This window comes from Microcaecilia unicolor, chromosome 2 (genome assembly GCF_901765095.1).
Source record: "Microcaecilia unicolor chromosome 2, aMicUni1.1, whole genome shotgun sequence".
Lineage (NCBI taxonomy): Eukaryota > Metazoa > Chordata > Amphibia > Gymnophiona > Siphonopidae > Microcaecilia > Microcaecilia unicolor.
The window spans coordinates 129,335,765-129,354,197 of NC_044032.1; the positions used below are offsets into that span (position 1 = coordinate 129,335,765).

General features: G+C 39.9%; 1 protein-coding gene across 1 annotated transcript in view; it reads right to left on the reverse strand.

Annotated features, from left to right (window-relative positions):
- Positions 1-710: 710 nt before the first annotated feature.
- MCCC2 (methylcrotonoyl-CoA carboxylase 2) overlaps positions 711-18,433 on the reverse strand; it is a 62,609-nt gene continuing 44,886 nt past the window's right edge. Inside the window, exons 11-17 of the mRNA XM_030193304.1 lie at positions 17,161-17,233; positions 15,034-15,110; positions 4,037-4,103; positions 3,774-3,930; positions 3,413-3,527; positions 2,631-2,716; positions 711-925 (exon numbers count right to left, since the gene is read on the reverse strand). Coding sequence (XP_030049164.1) covers positions 808-925; positions 2,631-2,716; positions 3,413-3,527; positions 3,774-3,930; positions 4,037-4,103; positions 15,034-15,110; positions 17,161-17,233 — 693 coding nt within the window. The 3' untranslated portion in view covers positions 711-807. The remainder of the gene's footprint in view (positions 926-2,630; positions 2,717-3,412; positions 3,528-3,773; positions 3,931-4,036; positions 4,104-15,033; positions 15,111-17,160; positions 17,234-18,433) is intronic.

The following is an 18,433-nucleotide window of genomic DNA, read 5'->3' on the forward strand; positions in this document are numbered from 1 at the left end:
CGAATCCAGTTGGCAGCCTTAATCAAACTACTGCCAAGTCTAAGTCCCTCTTCTACATTTCCCTTACCGGCTTCCCTCGACTTCATCAAAGAATATATAATCCTTCTCATTCCCTCTCAATCTCTACCTATATTTTATTTCTTTCCTTCTTTCCCCCCATTTCTCATTTTATTTCATTGTAAACCCACTTCCTTGTTGAGTGTAAGACAGTCAGTATATCAAGACAATGAAGTAAAATAAAATTGTCAAAATCAAGGAAAGGATTTTTTGGTGTGAGGGGCAGAAGCAACATAGAATTGGAAAACTGGAAAGAATGTGAAGGGATATAGCAGTGGAGGGCATGAAAACAAGAGGAGGCAAGACTACAGAAGCATATAAAAACACAGACAGGAATTCTAAAAGGATAGTGGTATTTCAGAAGGACTCAGTGCAGAGAAATAAGGAAACAAGCATGGGAAACTGAAACAAAGTGAGCAGCAGAGCATAGTAAAAATTAAACTTAAAAAAAGCAGATTCAGGGGGTTCAGCTATGATGGCAAAGGGGTATGCTGTACCTGAAATATCACTGCATCGCTGACAAGGAGAGGGGTTTGGATGTATTGAGAACTGAGAAGATACATGAAATATATTTTCTAGTCACAAGGGTGGATTCCTTTCATTTCTATTTATTTTATCATCAAATAAAAGGAAGACTATTATAAATAAATATGAACATGATTTTAAACTTTATTTTACAAGATTTTTAAAATAATTGGACCTTCAAATTTATATAACTAATATTTCAAATCAATTTCAACTGTAGCCTAATCACATCCTGAAGATTCCATACTGGGTTTTCTTGGTAGGTGCATTTAATGCTGCACTGAGGCTGAGAGCTATAACCAATCTGGTATCAGCTGGGTCAATAATCCCATCGTCCCACAACCTGCAAAACAAAACAAAAAACCCAGCAAATAGTAATTAGCACAGGAAATACATAAAATAGATACAAACAGTGTTTTTTTAGCCCCTGGAATAAATCAATTATCTAGCATGGGAATAAAACACTATGGGCCATTTTACTAAGTTGCATTAAGCACTAACGTGTGCTTATCACATACTAAAATAAACTTGATTTTTTTAGTGTTGGGGTGGGTTGAGGGCAGAGTAGGCGCATTAGTACACAGCTACATTGCCATGTGCAAACCAATTAGTGCATGAGCCCTTACCATCTACAAAATAGGTGGTGGTGGTAGGGGCTGACGCACTAATGGGAGAATTAGCACAAGCCAATTAATACAGAAAAAAGGATTTTTGGCCATTTTCATGATGCGGTAAAAATGGCCTCAAGCGTGTGGGAAAGATCCCATAAGGGCGCACTGAGGCCACCTTTAATCACAGTTTGGTAAAAGGGCCCCTATAACTTGCAACAGTGGACTAGTCTCAACCTGGAATGCACCGTCTTTGTTCAGGCATATATTTTATCTGTCTCATTTCTAGCCTGCCTATTAATTAGGATGGTTACACAAGCACACATAATTCTAAATTACAAACCATTACATCAGTAAACAATCTGTGCCACGTCTTACAAAATCTACCAGCTCAAGAACAAGACAGGTAGGCCTGGGAGAAAAAATATATATGTTTTGATGAACTGCAGACATCTGCTGATATAAACGATGAAGAGATTTGCTCAGTTGCAGTCTGTGGTTAAGGATGCCATTTACTATAGCTTAGTAAAAGGACCTCATAGAAATTTGATGAAAACAATGATCTACATTTGTAAGGTTTATGCTGGAAGTTACAAAAGTTGCATTGCTTAGAAATTTGCCCATAGCAACCTGCTGCACTGAGCAGTAATTTATAAACTTGGAGAAAAGACAGCTGAGGGGAGATATGATAGAGTTACATAAAATACTGAGTGGAGTGGAATGGGTTGACGTGAATCACTTGTTTTCACTTTCCAAAAATACTAGGACTAGGGGACATGCAATGAAGCTACAAAGCAGTAAATTTAAAACGAATCAATTTCTTCACTCATTTTTAATTAAACTCTGGAATTCACTGCCAGAGAATGTGGTAAAAGCAGTTAGCTAAGCAGGGTTTAAAAAAGGTTTGGCTAGCTTCCTAAAAGAAAAGTCCATAAGCCATTATTAAAATGGACTTGGGAAAATCCATTGCTTCTTTCTGGGACAAGCAGCATAAAATGTATTGTACTGTTTTTGGATCTTGCCAGGCACTTGTGACCTGGATTGGCCACTGTTGGAAACAGGATACTGGGCTTGATGGACCTTCGGTCTGTCCCAGTATGGCAACACATGTACTTATGTAATTATTCACATAAAGATAAGCATGCAAATCTGGGAAAAAACATACTGCTACATGTGCTCTATAACTGGGAGCAGCCAACCCAGCCCCTGTTAATGATGATGCTTTACATACTGCAGAAAAAGCTATTTATCATCATCCTCAAAAATATCAAACTCATTGTAACAAGAACTCTATCCAAGGTTAAAAATGAATGCATGGCAGCAGCAGGCTGTCAATTAGCACACGAGTCTACACGGTTCATGGATATAATATAGCAGCACCCACAATTAGTGTAGGGGGTGTGTTCCCTGGTTGCTTGATGCATTCTTGATAAATATTACCTTGCACTGGAGTAATAAGGGTTTCCTTCCTCTTCAAACCTCCTAATGATGGGCTCCTTTAAAGCTGCTTCATCCGCTTCAGAAAACTGTGATTAATAAAAAACATGTTCATAATGGTGTTATTGTCTTTCTGTGCCACAGAAGAAGTTAAAGAATAAAACTTATCCTTCCCCAAACTAGTATCCAAATACTTCCAAAACAGGAAGGTTACACATCTCTCAATAAAATATACGTTAAAATAACTTTCTGCTTATTGTGCGGTAACAGATCCCACCAACTTCACAGAAAGGGATGTTTTCCCCATAAAATATGGTGAATGTTTTGCCAACAAATGTATTTATGGCTACAACACTAAAGCAGTTCTGAAGTTAGACTTCTTTTAAGAGTGAAAATATACCAGTAGTATGGTACCAACAAAGGCGATGACAGCAGACAAAAACCACATTGGCCCATTAGCTTAGTTAAGATTATTCTACTTCGGGTCCTGTAGATAAGCATGTAAATTCCCACAGGCAACCCAATTCCACATCCCTTCCACTGTCCTGTCTTACACCTGATTTACCCAGCATGGCTCTCTATGTCTGTTCCAAGCATGGTGGCTAAGAGGAATAGTTGCACTCTAGAATGTCTTAATAGAAAGGAGAAAAGAACAAGGCATGTCTTTAAGGAAACTGCACCTTCACACCTTCAACCACTGTAAAGCCTATATAGTAGCACAATATGACTTGTCAAGCCCAACTTTCCAATTAGCAAACAAACTTCATCCATTAAACAAAACTTACCGGTTTCCCCTCTCTTGCTTTTTGGTCCTTAGCTATAGTAGCTAGAACAGTTGCAGCTTGTTCACCTCCCATCACTGAAATACGAGCATTTGGCCACATGTATAGGAATCGTGGACTGGAAGGTACCAAATCAAACTCATTAGTCCTCTTCTCTAGACATTATGACCTTTTTTTTTTTTTTACATCCCCAATTGTTGAAGCACATAATGGATCCAAGTTGCATACATCCATGAACCCTTCACCTAGGACTAAGTATCAAATCCATGTACTCCATTCTCAACCCTGCTATACCCAAGAGGCAGGAGACCCAATAATCTACTGTACACTTAGCTCTAAGAAGTTCTAAAGGACAACCACTTACCTATAGGCCCTTCCGCACATTCCATAGTTTCCAGCACCATAGGAGCCACCAATAATTAACGTAATTTTCGGCACACTGGCACAAGCCACCGCTGTTACCATCTTTGCTCCGTCCTTTGCTATTCCTCCAGCTTCATACTCTCTACCAACCATGAACCCTAAAGTATAGGGAATGAACAGAAATTAGCTGTGACTTTTTGTATTATATTCAAAATGCTACTAATTCTACTTGTGTGAACCTGAAGGAGAAAAGGGTTTTCCCACCTGTAATGTTTTGCAAGAAAAGGAGAGGAATATTTCGTTGACAGCACAACTGAATAAAGTGTGTTCCCTGTGAAGACAGTAAATGTTAAATAATGAAAGTCTGAAGTGCCAAAGAATCATCTACAGTACTTGCTTGGGCAAGGTGAAACTCCTGTTAGCACATTAACAGGACTACATGTGAGAAAATTAACATTTTTAATCTATCTCAATTCATATTATTGTAAAAGTCAATACAGGCTAACAAAATGTATAAACTCCATCCAAAGTTCCTTAAAACTGTGTTTTCTGGTCGGACGTATTTGGATTACAGAGCTACAGCCCCTATATGCAGCTTTGTGAAGACAATCTGGTCCCTCACAGCTGTTGTCAAGTATATCAACTTTTCATTAAAAATGTATCACATGATGTGTTTGAGCAGTACAGGCTGCTGTGGCATTCATCCTTGAAAACAGAATTACAGAGACCAAGATCCTCCCTGTCTTTGAGGAAAGCACTGGAAAAAAAACAGGGCCTTACCATTCTCTGCCTGTGCCTCAAAATCTGAAGCCAGCAAGGTATAAATAAAAATGTGGACTAGGATATAAATAAAAATGTGGACTAGTTTTGTTGTTCGGCAAGAGCTAGATTTTCTATGATGTCTCCTCCACACAGTCTAAGAGGTGATACATGGAGAATATCATGGGTTACAGTTCAGCAATAGTCACTATCTTGCACTCCTCATCCCTAATACCTCACGTCTGTTCCAGATGGAACAAACCAGAGCAGGTTTCTTGTTGGGCATAATATTCCTCTAAAGCCATCAGTTAAATCTAATTACTAATTTAAATTAAATTATGCAAAATAAAGCAAGATAGGAAAGTCAAAGGACATTATAATCAAAAGTAATTTGAGTACTCTTTTGTGACTATTACAGACCTCATGTCAGGTCTGCAATACTATTTACGCCCAAAAAGTACACAGTACCTGAAATCTACTGTAAATAATACCAGACTTTATCATATCATATCAAAGCATCAGCTGCCAACAAAATCACCCTAGAGCTATAAACATATTTGTGATGTCTCAAGTCATATTTATTACATTTGCATCCCACATTTTCCCACATAGCAGTTTTCTCTATAAGCTGCATGACATCTTTCATAAAATATTATTGCCTTCCAAAAACAAAATAATAGGGGTAATATTCAGCATGCATGGCCAGCATTTTTCAAGTTTTTTATACCTAGATATTCAGTGTTGGGCTGTACCCAGATACTGGCACTGAATATCCAGGTGTACAACAGCTGCTGGTACTTATCCAGGTATTGGTAATATTCAGGCCAATACCTGAGTATCTGCCTGGATAAAGTAAGGACAGCCTTTTTTCTGTCCTAACTTTATCCAGACAGCTACCGATTAGCAGACTGAATATAGCTGTTAACCAGGTAACTCCCAGCTCCACTTTAGTGCCAGGATGGTCCAGGGACAGAGCTATCTGGACAGTGGTTCAATAGGCTGTGACCATTTTCAGCAGCACATTGCTAATATTTACCAACTGGCCTTAGTGAGCGGCATTTATCCAGGTAGGAGCCACTCCTACCCTAAGTGCCAATGAATACTGTCCTCGATATTTTTACACACTGAAATTACTTTTATCGATTAATGAACTATTATTGACTGGTTATTCATTATGGATATTTTATTGCACTCTTTTTTGATGCTTATATTTGAATATGAATATAAAAGTAAATAAATCAAATCCATTCATTTTGGGGGTAGTGAATTTTGGAATTGTGTTTCCCTTATTTTAACATGTTATGATTAATTGTAATTTGTTGTTTTTTATTGTTTTGGATTTGATTATATTTGTATTTTATTTTAATAACTGTTATCCACCTTGAACTCTTAGTAGACCTACGAAGAATATAAATGCCAACTTAAATTCTACTCAAGGGAAGACACACCAAATGGTAAATGTATGTGATCCTTTATTCTACATCCATCTTATAATCTCTGCTCATTTCTGATCTGAAGTACTGCCTTCAAAAGCTAATAAAAAAAATGTATTTCGTCCAATAAAAAAAGATATCATTTTCTTTTCTCTATTTTATTTCTTTTACCTTTAAAAGTGGACTAACACGGCTACCACACCACTTTTCATATTTGCAAATGAAATATTTTATTAAGCAGGGCTGGCTTAGGGAAGATCCCGAGGATATGGAACTTTAAGAATTTGAGGGTGACAATGAGAAAAATAAAGGGGCAGATTTTAGTTCTTTATAAGTTTATTAGAGAAACAGAATTCAAGAAATATACATTCATGTTTAAGTGGTAGAAAGATGTGTGTGTAAAACTGAGTGCGGGAGAATGGAAAATTGTTTTTTCTAAATTAAGAAGGCTTCAATCTGCGTTTTGTTGAAAGAGAATGCTTATAAAATACTTACCAGATATAACTGTGTACAAGATTAAATGCGATGTTTCCCAATACAACTACTGACGTGCTGGAGAAGTGGTATTGATCATGGTACTCTCTTTCATATCTTGTGGTCCGGTGAAAAGATTCAGCAGTTCTAAACTGCAGTTACACAGCATATGGTCCACAGCTTTGGGAGGGATGTTCTTGCATGATCCAAAGTGGTGCTTACTGGGCTTTGGAAATAAGCCAAGGACTTAAATGGCAGAGACAGCTGAAAAGGATGTGCCTCTCTGCAGCGAAGACTGCTACTATGGCTCACTGGAAGCAAAACAATGGTCTAACACTGGCAGACTGGCTTTTGAAGATGAGAATTCTGGGGTGGGGGGAGAAGGAGCAACTTAAGGACAGAAGTCAAGAAAACTATGACCCGACACATGAAGAATGGTCCTATTTGTTAAAGATTATTGACACAGGGCGGGGATAAGGGGTTTCCAAGGTATAAAACAGTATGCCCTTTCTCTTTGTGTTTGTCACTTGAAAATGGGGGAGCGGAGGAGACAGGATTTTAGGTTTGATTGTTCCAGAAATTCTCTGAGTTTTGTTCTTGGATGGTATATTGTTAATTCTGAAGAATTCTTCCTAATAAAAATTTATTGCAACAAAGATGCAGATGATGACTAATTTCTGGCAAGTGCTGTACTAGGAATGTATAAATAGTGTCCAGGAGACAATATGGACACCATCAGGAAGTGCAGGTCAAGAGCGCTGACAGGCCCAAAGCAGCCCCTGCTAGCAGATGGTAGGAACAGTCTAACAAACTTTATAGCAGGAAATTCAAGGGCTACAGAGTCGCTTTTCACCCAATGCAAACTCGGCTCCTGAGCACAGAAGTGGAATTATGCTTTAAGATGCATTCTCCCTCTCTGCTTTCCAGCTCACAGCATCATGTGGTACAAAATGTGACAATGATACAAAGCAAAAAAAAAAAAAAAGTGAGAGGAGGAAGACGTGATCTGAGGTACTGTATCGTCAATGGTTTCTTCCTCCTTGTTTTTGATTTTAGCAGTTCTGAAGGCATCTTTGTTACACAATGCAGAGCTGAGCAGTCCACAGTTCTATAGAGTTGATTTTGGACCAACTTACATAAGATACCCTGTTTTGAGTGAGCGACCACTGAGGCAGACAGGTGTCCTCCATCAAAACACGGCCCTGTGTCGGATCTTCTGAATGCCCAATAAAGATTCACACATTATTTATCTGGCTGGAAGTGTCTTTTTGGTTCACCTCTACTCTTGGATTTTCCTGGTCTACACGTAGGGGTTCTGTTTCCAGTTTCTTGGTTGCGTTGTGGTTCTTCCTCCTACCAAGTGAAGCTAGGATAAAAGAGAGAGTGGGAGGATAACGTGGGAGGGACGTCAAGAGAAAGAAAAAAAGAAGATAAGGGAGAGTGAGAAAGGGGTGTGGATCAAATGAACTATAGGAAAAGGATGGCTGGGGTGTGCGTATGGTATGAATGAAAAAAAAAAAAAGACATGTTGGAAAGAGAGGTATGGAATAAACTCTTTCTACTAATTCTGATCCTGAATCACCTCCTTTTCCATTTCCCTCCCCTCCTCCCTTTTTCTCTACGCCCTGATTTTACTTATCCTCCCCTCCCTCTATAGTGGAGGAGTAGCCTAGTGGTTAGTGCAGCAGACTTTGATCCTGGGGAACTGGGTTCGATTCCCACTGCAGCTCCTTGTGACGACTGTTGGCAAGTCACTTAACCCTCCATTGCCCCAGGTACAAAAAAATAAGTACCTGTATGTATGTAAACCGCTTTGAATGTAGTTGCAAAAAATACCACAGAAAGGCGGTATATCAAGTCCCATTTCCCTTCATCTCCCATCCTCCTCTTAACCTTCTAACTTGAGATCCCTTCTCCATTTTCTCCTCTGCGATTCCCTCTCCCTATTTAAAGCAGCACTTCAGTTCTTGGATAGAAATAAGGATGGAAAAGTAGCCATTTGAAGAGGTTGGATGCAGCTGTTCATTAAAGACTTTAAAATGTCAAGGTCACAAGTGGTAGATTTTGATTTTCAGTGAATACCATGCTTTTTTTTATATCTTTCATCTTCCCAGCTGCTTTTCTGATATGTCTGAGGTTAATTTAATTGCCAGTCAGCCAGATTAGATAACCTTAAACTCACAGAACAGTAACTGAACAAGACCTGTGACCAATAAAGGGAAAAGAAAAGCCTCAGCCACAGATGCTGGGCGTGGGGGCAGGAGGAGAGGGGCAAATGACTTCTACAGGGCTACCTTCTAAACCCAAAAAACTAATTTAACAAAACGTAACACACAATAGAAGTTATTTTTAAAAGGCTTTTCCACAGATTAAACTTCTTTTAAACATAGACAAGACCAAGGGGGCATACTTTGAGGCGTATTTTCAAAGCAATTAGACTTACAAAGTTCCATAGTAACCTATGAAACTTTGTAAGTCTAAATGCTTTGAAAATGAGCCCGTTTGTGTGTCTAAGTGCTTTGAAAATGAGCCCCTTAATCATGCAACTGTACACACGCATAGAAGTATGTGCACCAACAATTAAGTGTGAACTTATATGTGTGATGCATTCCCAGGAGCAGAGTCAATTTTTTTTTCAAAAACTAAAACTAAGGCTTAAGAGAGCTCAACTTCATTTCAAAATATTCAATGAATAAAAAAAGTACTTATTCTCCTCCTGAAGGATTATGGGGCTCAAAAAGAAGCATAAAGAGGCATTTTGGACGGTTTTCTCCCCCCTCCCCCCAAAACATCTAAATCGCTATTTTTGAAATCCATTTTAAGAAGCTTTTTTATGCAGTTTGTCTGAAGTTCGTCCAAATCACAAGGAGGCATGTTGGGGGCATGTTAGAGGCAGGATTCGGGCCTTAATGCAACAAATTAAAAATATCCAAGGCTAAAACCTAGATATTTTTGGCTAGACCTGTTTTAATAACAAATAAGTCACAAAAAGGAGCCCTAAATGAGCACTGGAGGGATTAAGAAATGACCCCACACACACACACATACACACTTACTCCCCCAGTGATCACTGACCCCCTCCGACCCTCCAAAGACGCAAAAGAAATAGTACATACCAGGCTCTATGACAGCTTCAGATTTTATGACTAGTCCTATCAGAGACGCAAGCAAATACCTGGAGTTGCCTAGTGGTTGGTGCAGTGCATTGCAGAGAAGAGGACCCAGGCCCATAACCCATTCTGTTACACTTGTGATGGAAAGTGTGAGCCCACCAAAAACCTACTGCACCCACCTGCAGCCATAAGGGCTACTGTAGTGGTATACAGTTGGGTACAGTAGGTTTTTGGTGGGTTTTGGAGGGATCACCATACCAGGGGGTAACGGTGAGATTTGAGCTTCTCCTACATAGGTACACAGCTATGGAATGCACTACCAACTGCTATGAAAAAAATGCACAACCTACTTAACTTTCGGAAATCCTTGAAGACTCACCTCTTTAATAGAATATACCATAACGATCCATCATTTGAACATTAATACACTGCCGCGTTACCTGTTATTCCGATAATGTTATCTTTATATATGATGCTTTTATACACTATGTTTCCCATGTTCTTATGAAATTAATAATTGTATATGCTATTCTGTTTTGGTGACACCTTGGCGGAGCAATGTAAGCCACATTGAGCCTGCAAACGTGTGGGAAAATGTGGGATACAAATGCAATAAATAAATGTGTACCAGGGACCTTTTATGTGAAATCCACTGCAGTGCTCCCTAGGGTTCCCCGCTGCTTTGCTGGGATGTCTGTGTGGCCAGTCTACTAAGAATGCTGAAAATTGTCCAAAAAGATAGATGTTTAATTTTATTGTCCATAAGGTCTGGTCTGATCCAGCTGGCAGATATGTATTAGCTACAGTTATGCTAGAATACCAGGAATTATTATTGTGTAATATTTATGCTCCAATTTATTTTGATGATAATTTTTATCACTCTCTTACATGAACTTTACTCTCTCAGCAGCATCTCCCTCTTTTTGATAAGAGATTTTAATAGCGCTTATGATTCTGTGATAGATAACTCTCATCCTTTGCCTCAAGAGAGGGCTGCTCTTGTTATGTTCCACCTTGGACTTGATTGATGTTTGGAGAGTACTGCACCCAAGTGACAGGGATTACACGCATTTGTTGTGTGTACATGCAACACAGTCAAGAATTGGTTACTGGTTACACTTTCTGAAGTATTCTTCCCACATGTACAGAGTGCAGAGATTGGCCCATATAATATTTCTGATCATGTGATGCTCTTGATTATAGAGCTTGGAAGCGCAGCATAGAGGCCATTCCAATAGAAATTCCCTCCCTACTTTATCATAATCCAGATTTTCATGACTTTTTGATTAAAAATGGAATGACTATAAGGAACACAATATAGCTCATGTAGATAAATCCTGTTTTATTTTGGAAGGCTGCAAATGCTGCACTTAGGGGAGAAATTACAGCATATTCCAACTTCAAGAAGAGGGCAAGAGTCCGTGAGATTTTATGATTGGAATGACAGATCAGAATGGACCGTCATTTCTACGGAGTCTATCCCACTCCCCAGCAAAAAGCTGCTCTACCCAACAGGTACTCAATGAACTCATACATACCTGAACTTAAAATCTTAAGCTTACTGTAAATTTCAGTTTTACCTTCATGGCAATAAAAGTGGGAAAATGCTTGCCAGATTAGTCAAGAAAGCAAACGGGATATCATCTACTCAACAACTGGATAACGGTAGAGGTATGTTGGTACGAACTGACAGGGAGATCAATAATATTTTTAAGGAGTATCTTCAGCAACTCTATACTAAACCGTCAGACACTTTCTTAGATAGCACGACGTATTTAGAAAGTGTGCCTCACCCTTGTGTTTCAGAGTATACTAAACAATTCCTGAATATCCTGTTCTCAGCAGATGAACTTGCCCTAGCTATTAAGCAAATGTTTAATTACATTGTAGATACGGGAGAGATGCCTACTTTGCTTCAATTGGCTCAAATTGTAGTGCTGTCGAAGTAGGAGAAAGACCCGATGCAACCAGCTTCTTAATTTCCAATATCCTTATTCAATGTGGAGGCAAAGTTATTTGAAAAATCATGACCAACCGATTAGCACGAGTGTTACCCTCTTTGATAGCGGAACTGCAGGTGGGATTTGTTAGAGGTCACACTCTCATCAAAAATTTAAGGATGATTTTGACTTCTATAGAATATATTGAATGATGTAAAGGGTCTTCCTTTCTCATCAGTTTTCATGTTGACAGGGTAGCCTGGGACTTTTTTTGTTTGGAACCCTTGAGAGATATGGTATAGATGGATTCTTTCGAGCTGCAATTCGGGCTTTATATTCTGCCCTTGGGGCTGTGATTTGGGTAAATGATCTGTTATCTCCAGTCTTTTCTATTCAAACAGGTACTTGTCAGGTTGTCCTATTTCTCCACTTTTGTTTGATTTAATCTTAGACCATTTAATAAGAGAGATTCTGGATAATTTGGAGATCAAAGGAATATGCATTGGCCAGCAAGAATTTAAGATATATGCTTTTGCCAATTATCTCTTGGTCCATCTCACATAACCTCAAGAATCATTAAGGATCTTGATGGAAAGCTTCTCCAAGTACGGTGACTTCTCAGGATTTAAACTTAATCTTCATACACATTTTGGCACTAGCTACTGATATTGGAGGAGAGCTTTCCCTTTACAATGGACTAACTGTTCTTTTTGCTTTTGGGGAATGAAGTTAACTAAATCCACTTCACAGCTAGATAGAGTGGATTTTGAGGCTCTTTTGGAACACACTAAAAAGCTTTTCAATAACTGGTCAGCTTTTCTCGTATCCATCCATGGAAGAATAAACTTATTTAGTAAGATTTTGTTCCCTGACTGTACATCTTTCAATTATTGCCTATATGTCTTTTAAAGAACAATATTAAGTGCTTAAATGACTTAATTTCTAAATTTTGTTGGAATGGCCAAAGTCTCAATTACAATTTCTATATGGTTCCTGCAAGAGAGGGGGATGGGACTTCCAGATATTAGTAAATATAATTTAGCATGTTTAACTCGGCATCTTGGGGAGTGTTTTTTAAACTGTCAAGCGTTTAACTCTGAAGAATTACAAAACAGAGTTTTTGAAGTCATGGCACTTAATTCTTTTATTACATGCTCCTCTGAATACTCTACCAAAATACTTGCATACCAGTGTTTTGCTACACCTTCTGAGGGATGCTTGGAGTGCATCAGTGAAGTTATTAGGAGGTGATCTAGTGGTTTTCCGGTAACATTTCATTCTTACCAGCTGTAGAGAATCATAGTTTTAGTCACTGGAAGCCGAAAAGGCATTACCCTATTTAAGCATGTCTTGTGTGAAGATGGGAATGATTTCAATATCAGCATGTCTCAGGTCTAGGAGATTGTTTTTGCCTGTAAACAAATGCAACATTATGTGCAGTCCTTGAATACTAAGGGTCTATGCTCTTATTTGGTTGAGCATTTGCACCAATTTTTTGATAGATTTCCAGAGGATGGACTTTCTGTGTCTCCACTTCATCATGAGCTGTGTAATTTATATGTGGCAAAAGATTATTTTGCATTAACAGCACGCTGGAGTACAGATTTAGGCATGCCTGTAGAGGTTTTAGATTTGAATCATTTATTTATTTATTTCAGATCATTTATACCCCGCCTTTTTCCGCAGTTTACCTAAGAGAATCCCAGAAATTTCAGTTAGTGTAGCACTTAGAGAATGTCAATACCAGGTTATTCAACTGACCTATTTTTCTCAAGAACAGGCTTACAAATAGGGCAGAATAGATACACTGATTTCTTTTAAATGTATTCAGGAAACTAACTCTAGAACATGACCAGAATGCATGAAAAAAAAAAAGTGAAAATCTTTTGGTGTTGGTGTGCTATTTGTAAAGATTGCTAAATCATCCGATTCCCCTTTCCCCAGTGGGATTTCTTCCAGGTAAATATGAGATATTTAGATTGCCCAATCGGGGGTCATCATTTGTTGATGTGAAAGGCCGGGGTATTGGGGAAAATATAATATTTGGTGTTTGGACAAATCCAGATGCGCCTTCCTTCTGGGCCTCGTGTAATTAATTACATGAGCTGATGGAACAGCAAAATGCCAGTTTGCAGCACAAAAAAACTATTTCTGAGGTATATATTCAGTTGCTACCCATAGGGCTCAAAGTCTTACTCTTAATTCCTTCTAATCCTTCTGCTTCTGACTGGGGGAAGGGCATCCTTGTCATCCTAATATAACTGTTTCCTGGTTTCCTGGGGAGGGCGGTTGAAGGACTGGTTTATCTATTAGCCGAGAGAGTATAAGTGTCCAGCTTTCTCAATAAAACATACTATACCTTACTTACATTTGATTCCAACTCTTAGAGGAATGACTGTTTCACTCTTAATGTACAGTGGTTTCACGCATTAATTTGATAGATGATCCTTCTATGCTGACGGTATTGTTGCATGTTCTCTATTAAAGTTCAATAAACAGATTTGAACATAAAAATTAAGATTACTCCAGTGTTAATTTTCTCTGCACTGGCTTCCAGTTTGTTTTAGAATTCAAGTTGGTGGTTCTTGTTTTTAAGGCTTTGCTTGGATCAGCTCACTTTTATTTGGTGCAGGCTCTTAAGTTTTATTGCCCGACTAGGGCTTTACAGTCTGAGGGACGGTGACAGCTGTCTGTGTCACATCATGTTAAAATAAACTGAGTGATTATTAGGTAATAAACAGAAATAAATCAAAATAGAGAAATGAAAATAAGATGATACATTTTTTTATTGGACTAACCAATATGTATTTTGATTAGCTTTCGAAGGTAACCCATTTTCTGTTGTTGGGCCATCTTTGTGGAATCAGCTGCCTGAACGATTGCATTTACTGAATTTTCTCAGTGTAAGAAACATCTTAAAACGTATCTGCTTTTACAGGATTTTGCAATAGTGCTGTAAAGAGTCTTTGGGTACAGTGCTAGACATATGGTATTTTTTTTTTTTTTTTTTACTGTGCAGCTCTGATAATTGGAAACTGGATATGGGATGACTCAGTTTTATTATATATAGTTCTGTGTTGTTTTAAAACTACGCATGTTTTATTATAACCTGCCTAGGTAATAGGTGGCCTAGAAACGGATACATACATATATAAAAGGAGTCAAAAATCTTCAGTTTTATTTCCAAATTAATGCCAGTTTTCTGCACTGACAAAAAGTATTTTTGTTATTCATGTTATTTTCACATTGAGTGGTTAAGTCAATAGGGTTTAATCTAAAGAGACAAAGGGCCCTGTTTACTAAGATGTTCTAGTGTTTGTAACATGCGCTAAAATTATCGCATTCTAAACGCTAGAGTTGCCCATATGTTTCTTTGGGTGACTGTAGCATTTAGCGCATGCTAAAAACATTAGTGCGCCCTTAGCTCTGCTTAGTAAACAGGGCCCAAAGTGTTTTTCAATAAAGTCTGGTTCAATGTGTTTCCTGAAAATGCAAAAGAGACATACTATAATTAAAACTTGAAAACCAGACAGTGTACTTGCCTTCTTTGCGGATTCTGAGAAAAGAACTCCATTGTTACCAATAATTCCCACTGGGTAGCCAAATATTCTGGCAAATCCTTTAACAAATAATAGTTGAGTATTATTAAATGACCCTAAAAATTTCTGCAGTCTGAAAAGATCACAAAGGTGCAGATACAGAAAGCTTCCCGCAGGTTTAATACAGTTTTACCATGGGATAATAATGCAGAAAGGGTTTCAGTGCATGTGTCAACTTGGTGGAAACCCTGACCACAACTGCACTGAAATGAATGCAAATGTAATGCATTTGCTATCAACATAGTATGCAAAAAAATAAATACATAAATAAATTTTGCCTGCGTGACTACCATAGGAAAAATAACCCCAGGGTCCAGGGCAGTGTATAAGGGTTAAGAGGACTGGGTGTCTATCGGCACTACCTCTCTCCCCCAACCTGTCCACCCTACCCCCTGATGGCTGACCATCAGACCCCCCCCCCCCCCGCCCTCCTCTCCCCAATGATTGGACCTGACGTGAAGTGACACCCCCCCCCCCCCCCAAAATCCACAATTAAAAATATTCCATTGTGGTCTAGTACCCAACCACCTTCCCACACATCCTTCAAACATTTTCCCATTATGCTCCGCATGGGGCAGGCGACATCATTTTCAAGATGGTATCCGGAGAAGTAGAAGCAAGTGGACATTGATTCTGCTTTCTACAAGGTATAGGCGTCTGGGGGGGGGGGGGTGCGTTGGGTCTTCTGGACCACCAGGTCAAGGTGGCTGGGAGGGCAGGGTCATTGGGTGGGCTGGGCCTAGCCTAGCTGGGGGCACCATGGGACCACCAGGACTTGTGATGGGAGAGAGAGGCAAACCACTGGACCATGAGGCATTGGGGGGGGGGGGGGATTTTCAAATGGGTTGGGGGTCTTTGATGCAGAGTAGTCAGGTTGGAAGGAGAGAAGGGGTGCTGCCAGACACCTCTCCACTCAACCAATCCTTCCAACGCTGCCCTAGACCCGGCAGAAAGTTTCTCATGCTAAACGGGCTTGAGAAACTTTTTTTTTTTTTTGGGGGGGGGGGGGGGCATAGCTGCAGAGTAAATAATGACTGCATTTAAATATGGTTTGTGCTAATAGCAGAACATTGAGTGCACGGCGTATGTGCAAACCCAGCGCTAACCCCCTTTTAGTGCTGGCGTTATTTTTAAGCACCAGCCCCTCAGTTCTTCCACCTCTTGCGGTGGCCAGGGCTGGGGATGTTACAGAGACATCATTCATGGTAGTTAAAGGTGAGTGAGTCACAATCATCATGCAACAGCAGCATCAAGCAATTAAACTGCAGGATCACAGGCAGAGCCCTAGTATATTGACCCTCCCCAGGTGAAGGCTGGTGCTGCACTGACTGGAACAAAATAAGTTGGAAGGGAAGAAATAAAAGGGGAAACATTCCCCTAGATAACTGCAAAGGAAGACTCAAGACACCAGTTCCTCCTAGCCAGGATTCCAACTGAGCTGGAAGACCAAAAAGAGCAGGAGAGAAACTGCAGAGTCAAAAAATGGTCAGATCCAGCAACTAAAATTGCAGGAATAAAGGACTCATACGTAAAACTAGACCAGCACACAGCAATGCCAAAGAATACACAAGACATTAAATTTCACTTATTACAGTAATAGAGTTATAAGAAAACCTACTGCCATGCTAATTATGTTATTTTCTATGGTCCCCTGAAGGAAAACCCTGCTAAAACCCTTTTGCAGTGGTGTACCAAGGGGGGGGGGGGGGGGGGGGGGGGCGGGGGCGGTGGGTGCAGTCCGCTCCGGGTGCACGCCGCTGGGAGGTGCCGCGCGCCTGTCCGCTAGGTTCGTTCTGTGCTCCCTCTGCCCCGGAACAGGTTACTTCCTGTTCCGGGGCAGAGGGAGCATGGAAACGAACGAAGCGGACAGGCGTGCAGCACCTCCCGCCCCCCCCCCCCAGCGGCGTGCTGTACCGGCGATCCGCCCCGGGGGGTCAGCCCCCCTAGGAACGCCACTGCCCTTTTGTGCACAAGGTTGGAGTTCATAGTAGAATTTAAACTTTACACTTATAGGACCTTTGATCATGAGCAGAAAATGCATATATGATGAAGGATGTCATTCACCTATACCTGTAATTAATGTGTCTCCATAGAGAGCTTTAAATTCATCAAACTTGCTTCCATCTACGATTCTAGCAATGACCTAAAACAGGTAACAAAACAGAGGAGCTATCAGGTAAGTGGTTCTCTTAATTGCTATGTCTGCATTAAGCTATTATATATTATTTAGATTTAGCTCACTCCCTCTTACTGGTAGATCAAGGGACATTACATTCAGGTACAGTTCATTTCCTTGTCCCCAGAGTTACAATCTAAGAACCTACTTGGATGGACATATGACTGAGTATTACAATATTTCACATGTAAGCTGCCCCTCAGCAGTGTCATAGAGACCCCACTTCTTTTTGTTTTTTGATATAAAATATTGCCACCTGATTGTCTTGATCGGTATTTTCTGACAGTGAAGGTCGTGTGCAAAAAAATATTGCTCTCAGCTCTAGGTGATTGGTATGTAGACGTTTCCCAGCCTTTGAAAAGGCTCCTTGCATATGTTGTGTGGCAAGGGTGCTCCCTACCCAATGATTTAAGCATCTGTGGTTACAGCACGAAGGAAAGTCCCTTGATGAGCTTGTCCTCCGTGAGTCCCCACTACAGCATAACCTACAAAGACTGGAAAGTTTGATTCCACTAAAACTTAGCCCCACTGTGATCTTCTCACTTTGAGATAATATGCCATAAGCTCTAGAATTTTTGACTATGACCCAAGAGTCACATCAAACCATTTGAACAGACTAAACAAGCTTGCTGTCTCAATAAAAAAGTTAATAATAATACAAAAAAAAATAAACAAGCTGCTGACTTTGCCTGAGTTGTCTCCAGAAGTGCCCCAGTGAAGCAAATTTTCTATATAAAGGAAAGGGAAATGGGACTTGATATACCGCCTTTCTGAAGTTTTTGCAACTACATTCAAAGTGCTTTACATATATTCAGGTACTTATTTTGTACCAGGGGCAATGGAGGGTTAAGTGACTTGCCCAGAGTCACAAGGAGCTGCAGTGGGAATCAAACTCAGTTCCCCAGGATCAAAGTCCACTGCACTAACCACTAGGCAGGAGGGTGGTGGATTTGTTGAACTGAGGACCAAAAGGACTGAAGTAGGGCTAAGGCTTTGTTTCTCAACAATATTGCCAGATCCTGGGATGGTGCTGTTAAGTCGATTGCCCAGATATGGAAAAGTAAGAAGAACCCGTCTGAGTAGGTGAGCTGGAACAACTACCTTGCATCTGGTGAACCCACTGGAGTTGAATGAAAAGAAGGGGACCTTGTACTGATATAGTGACTA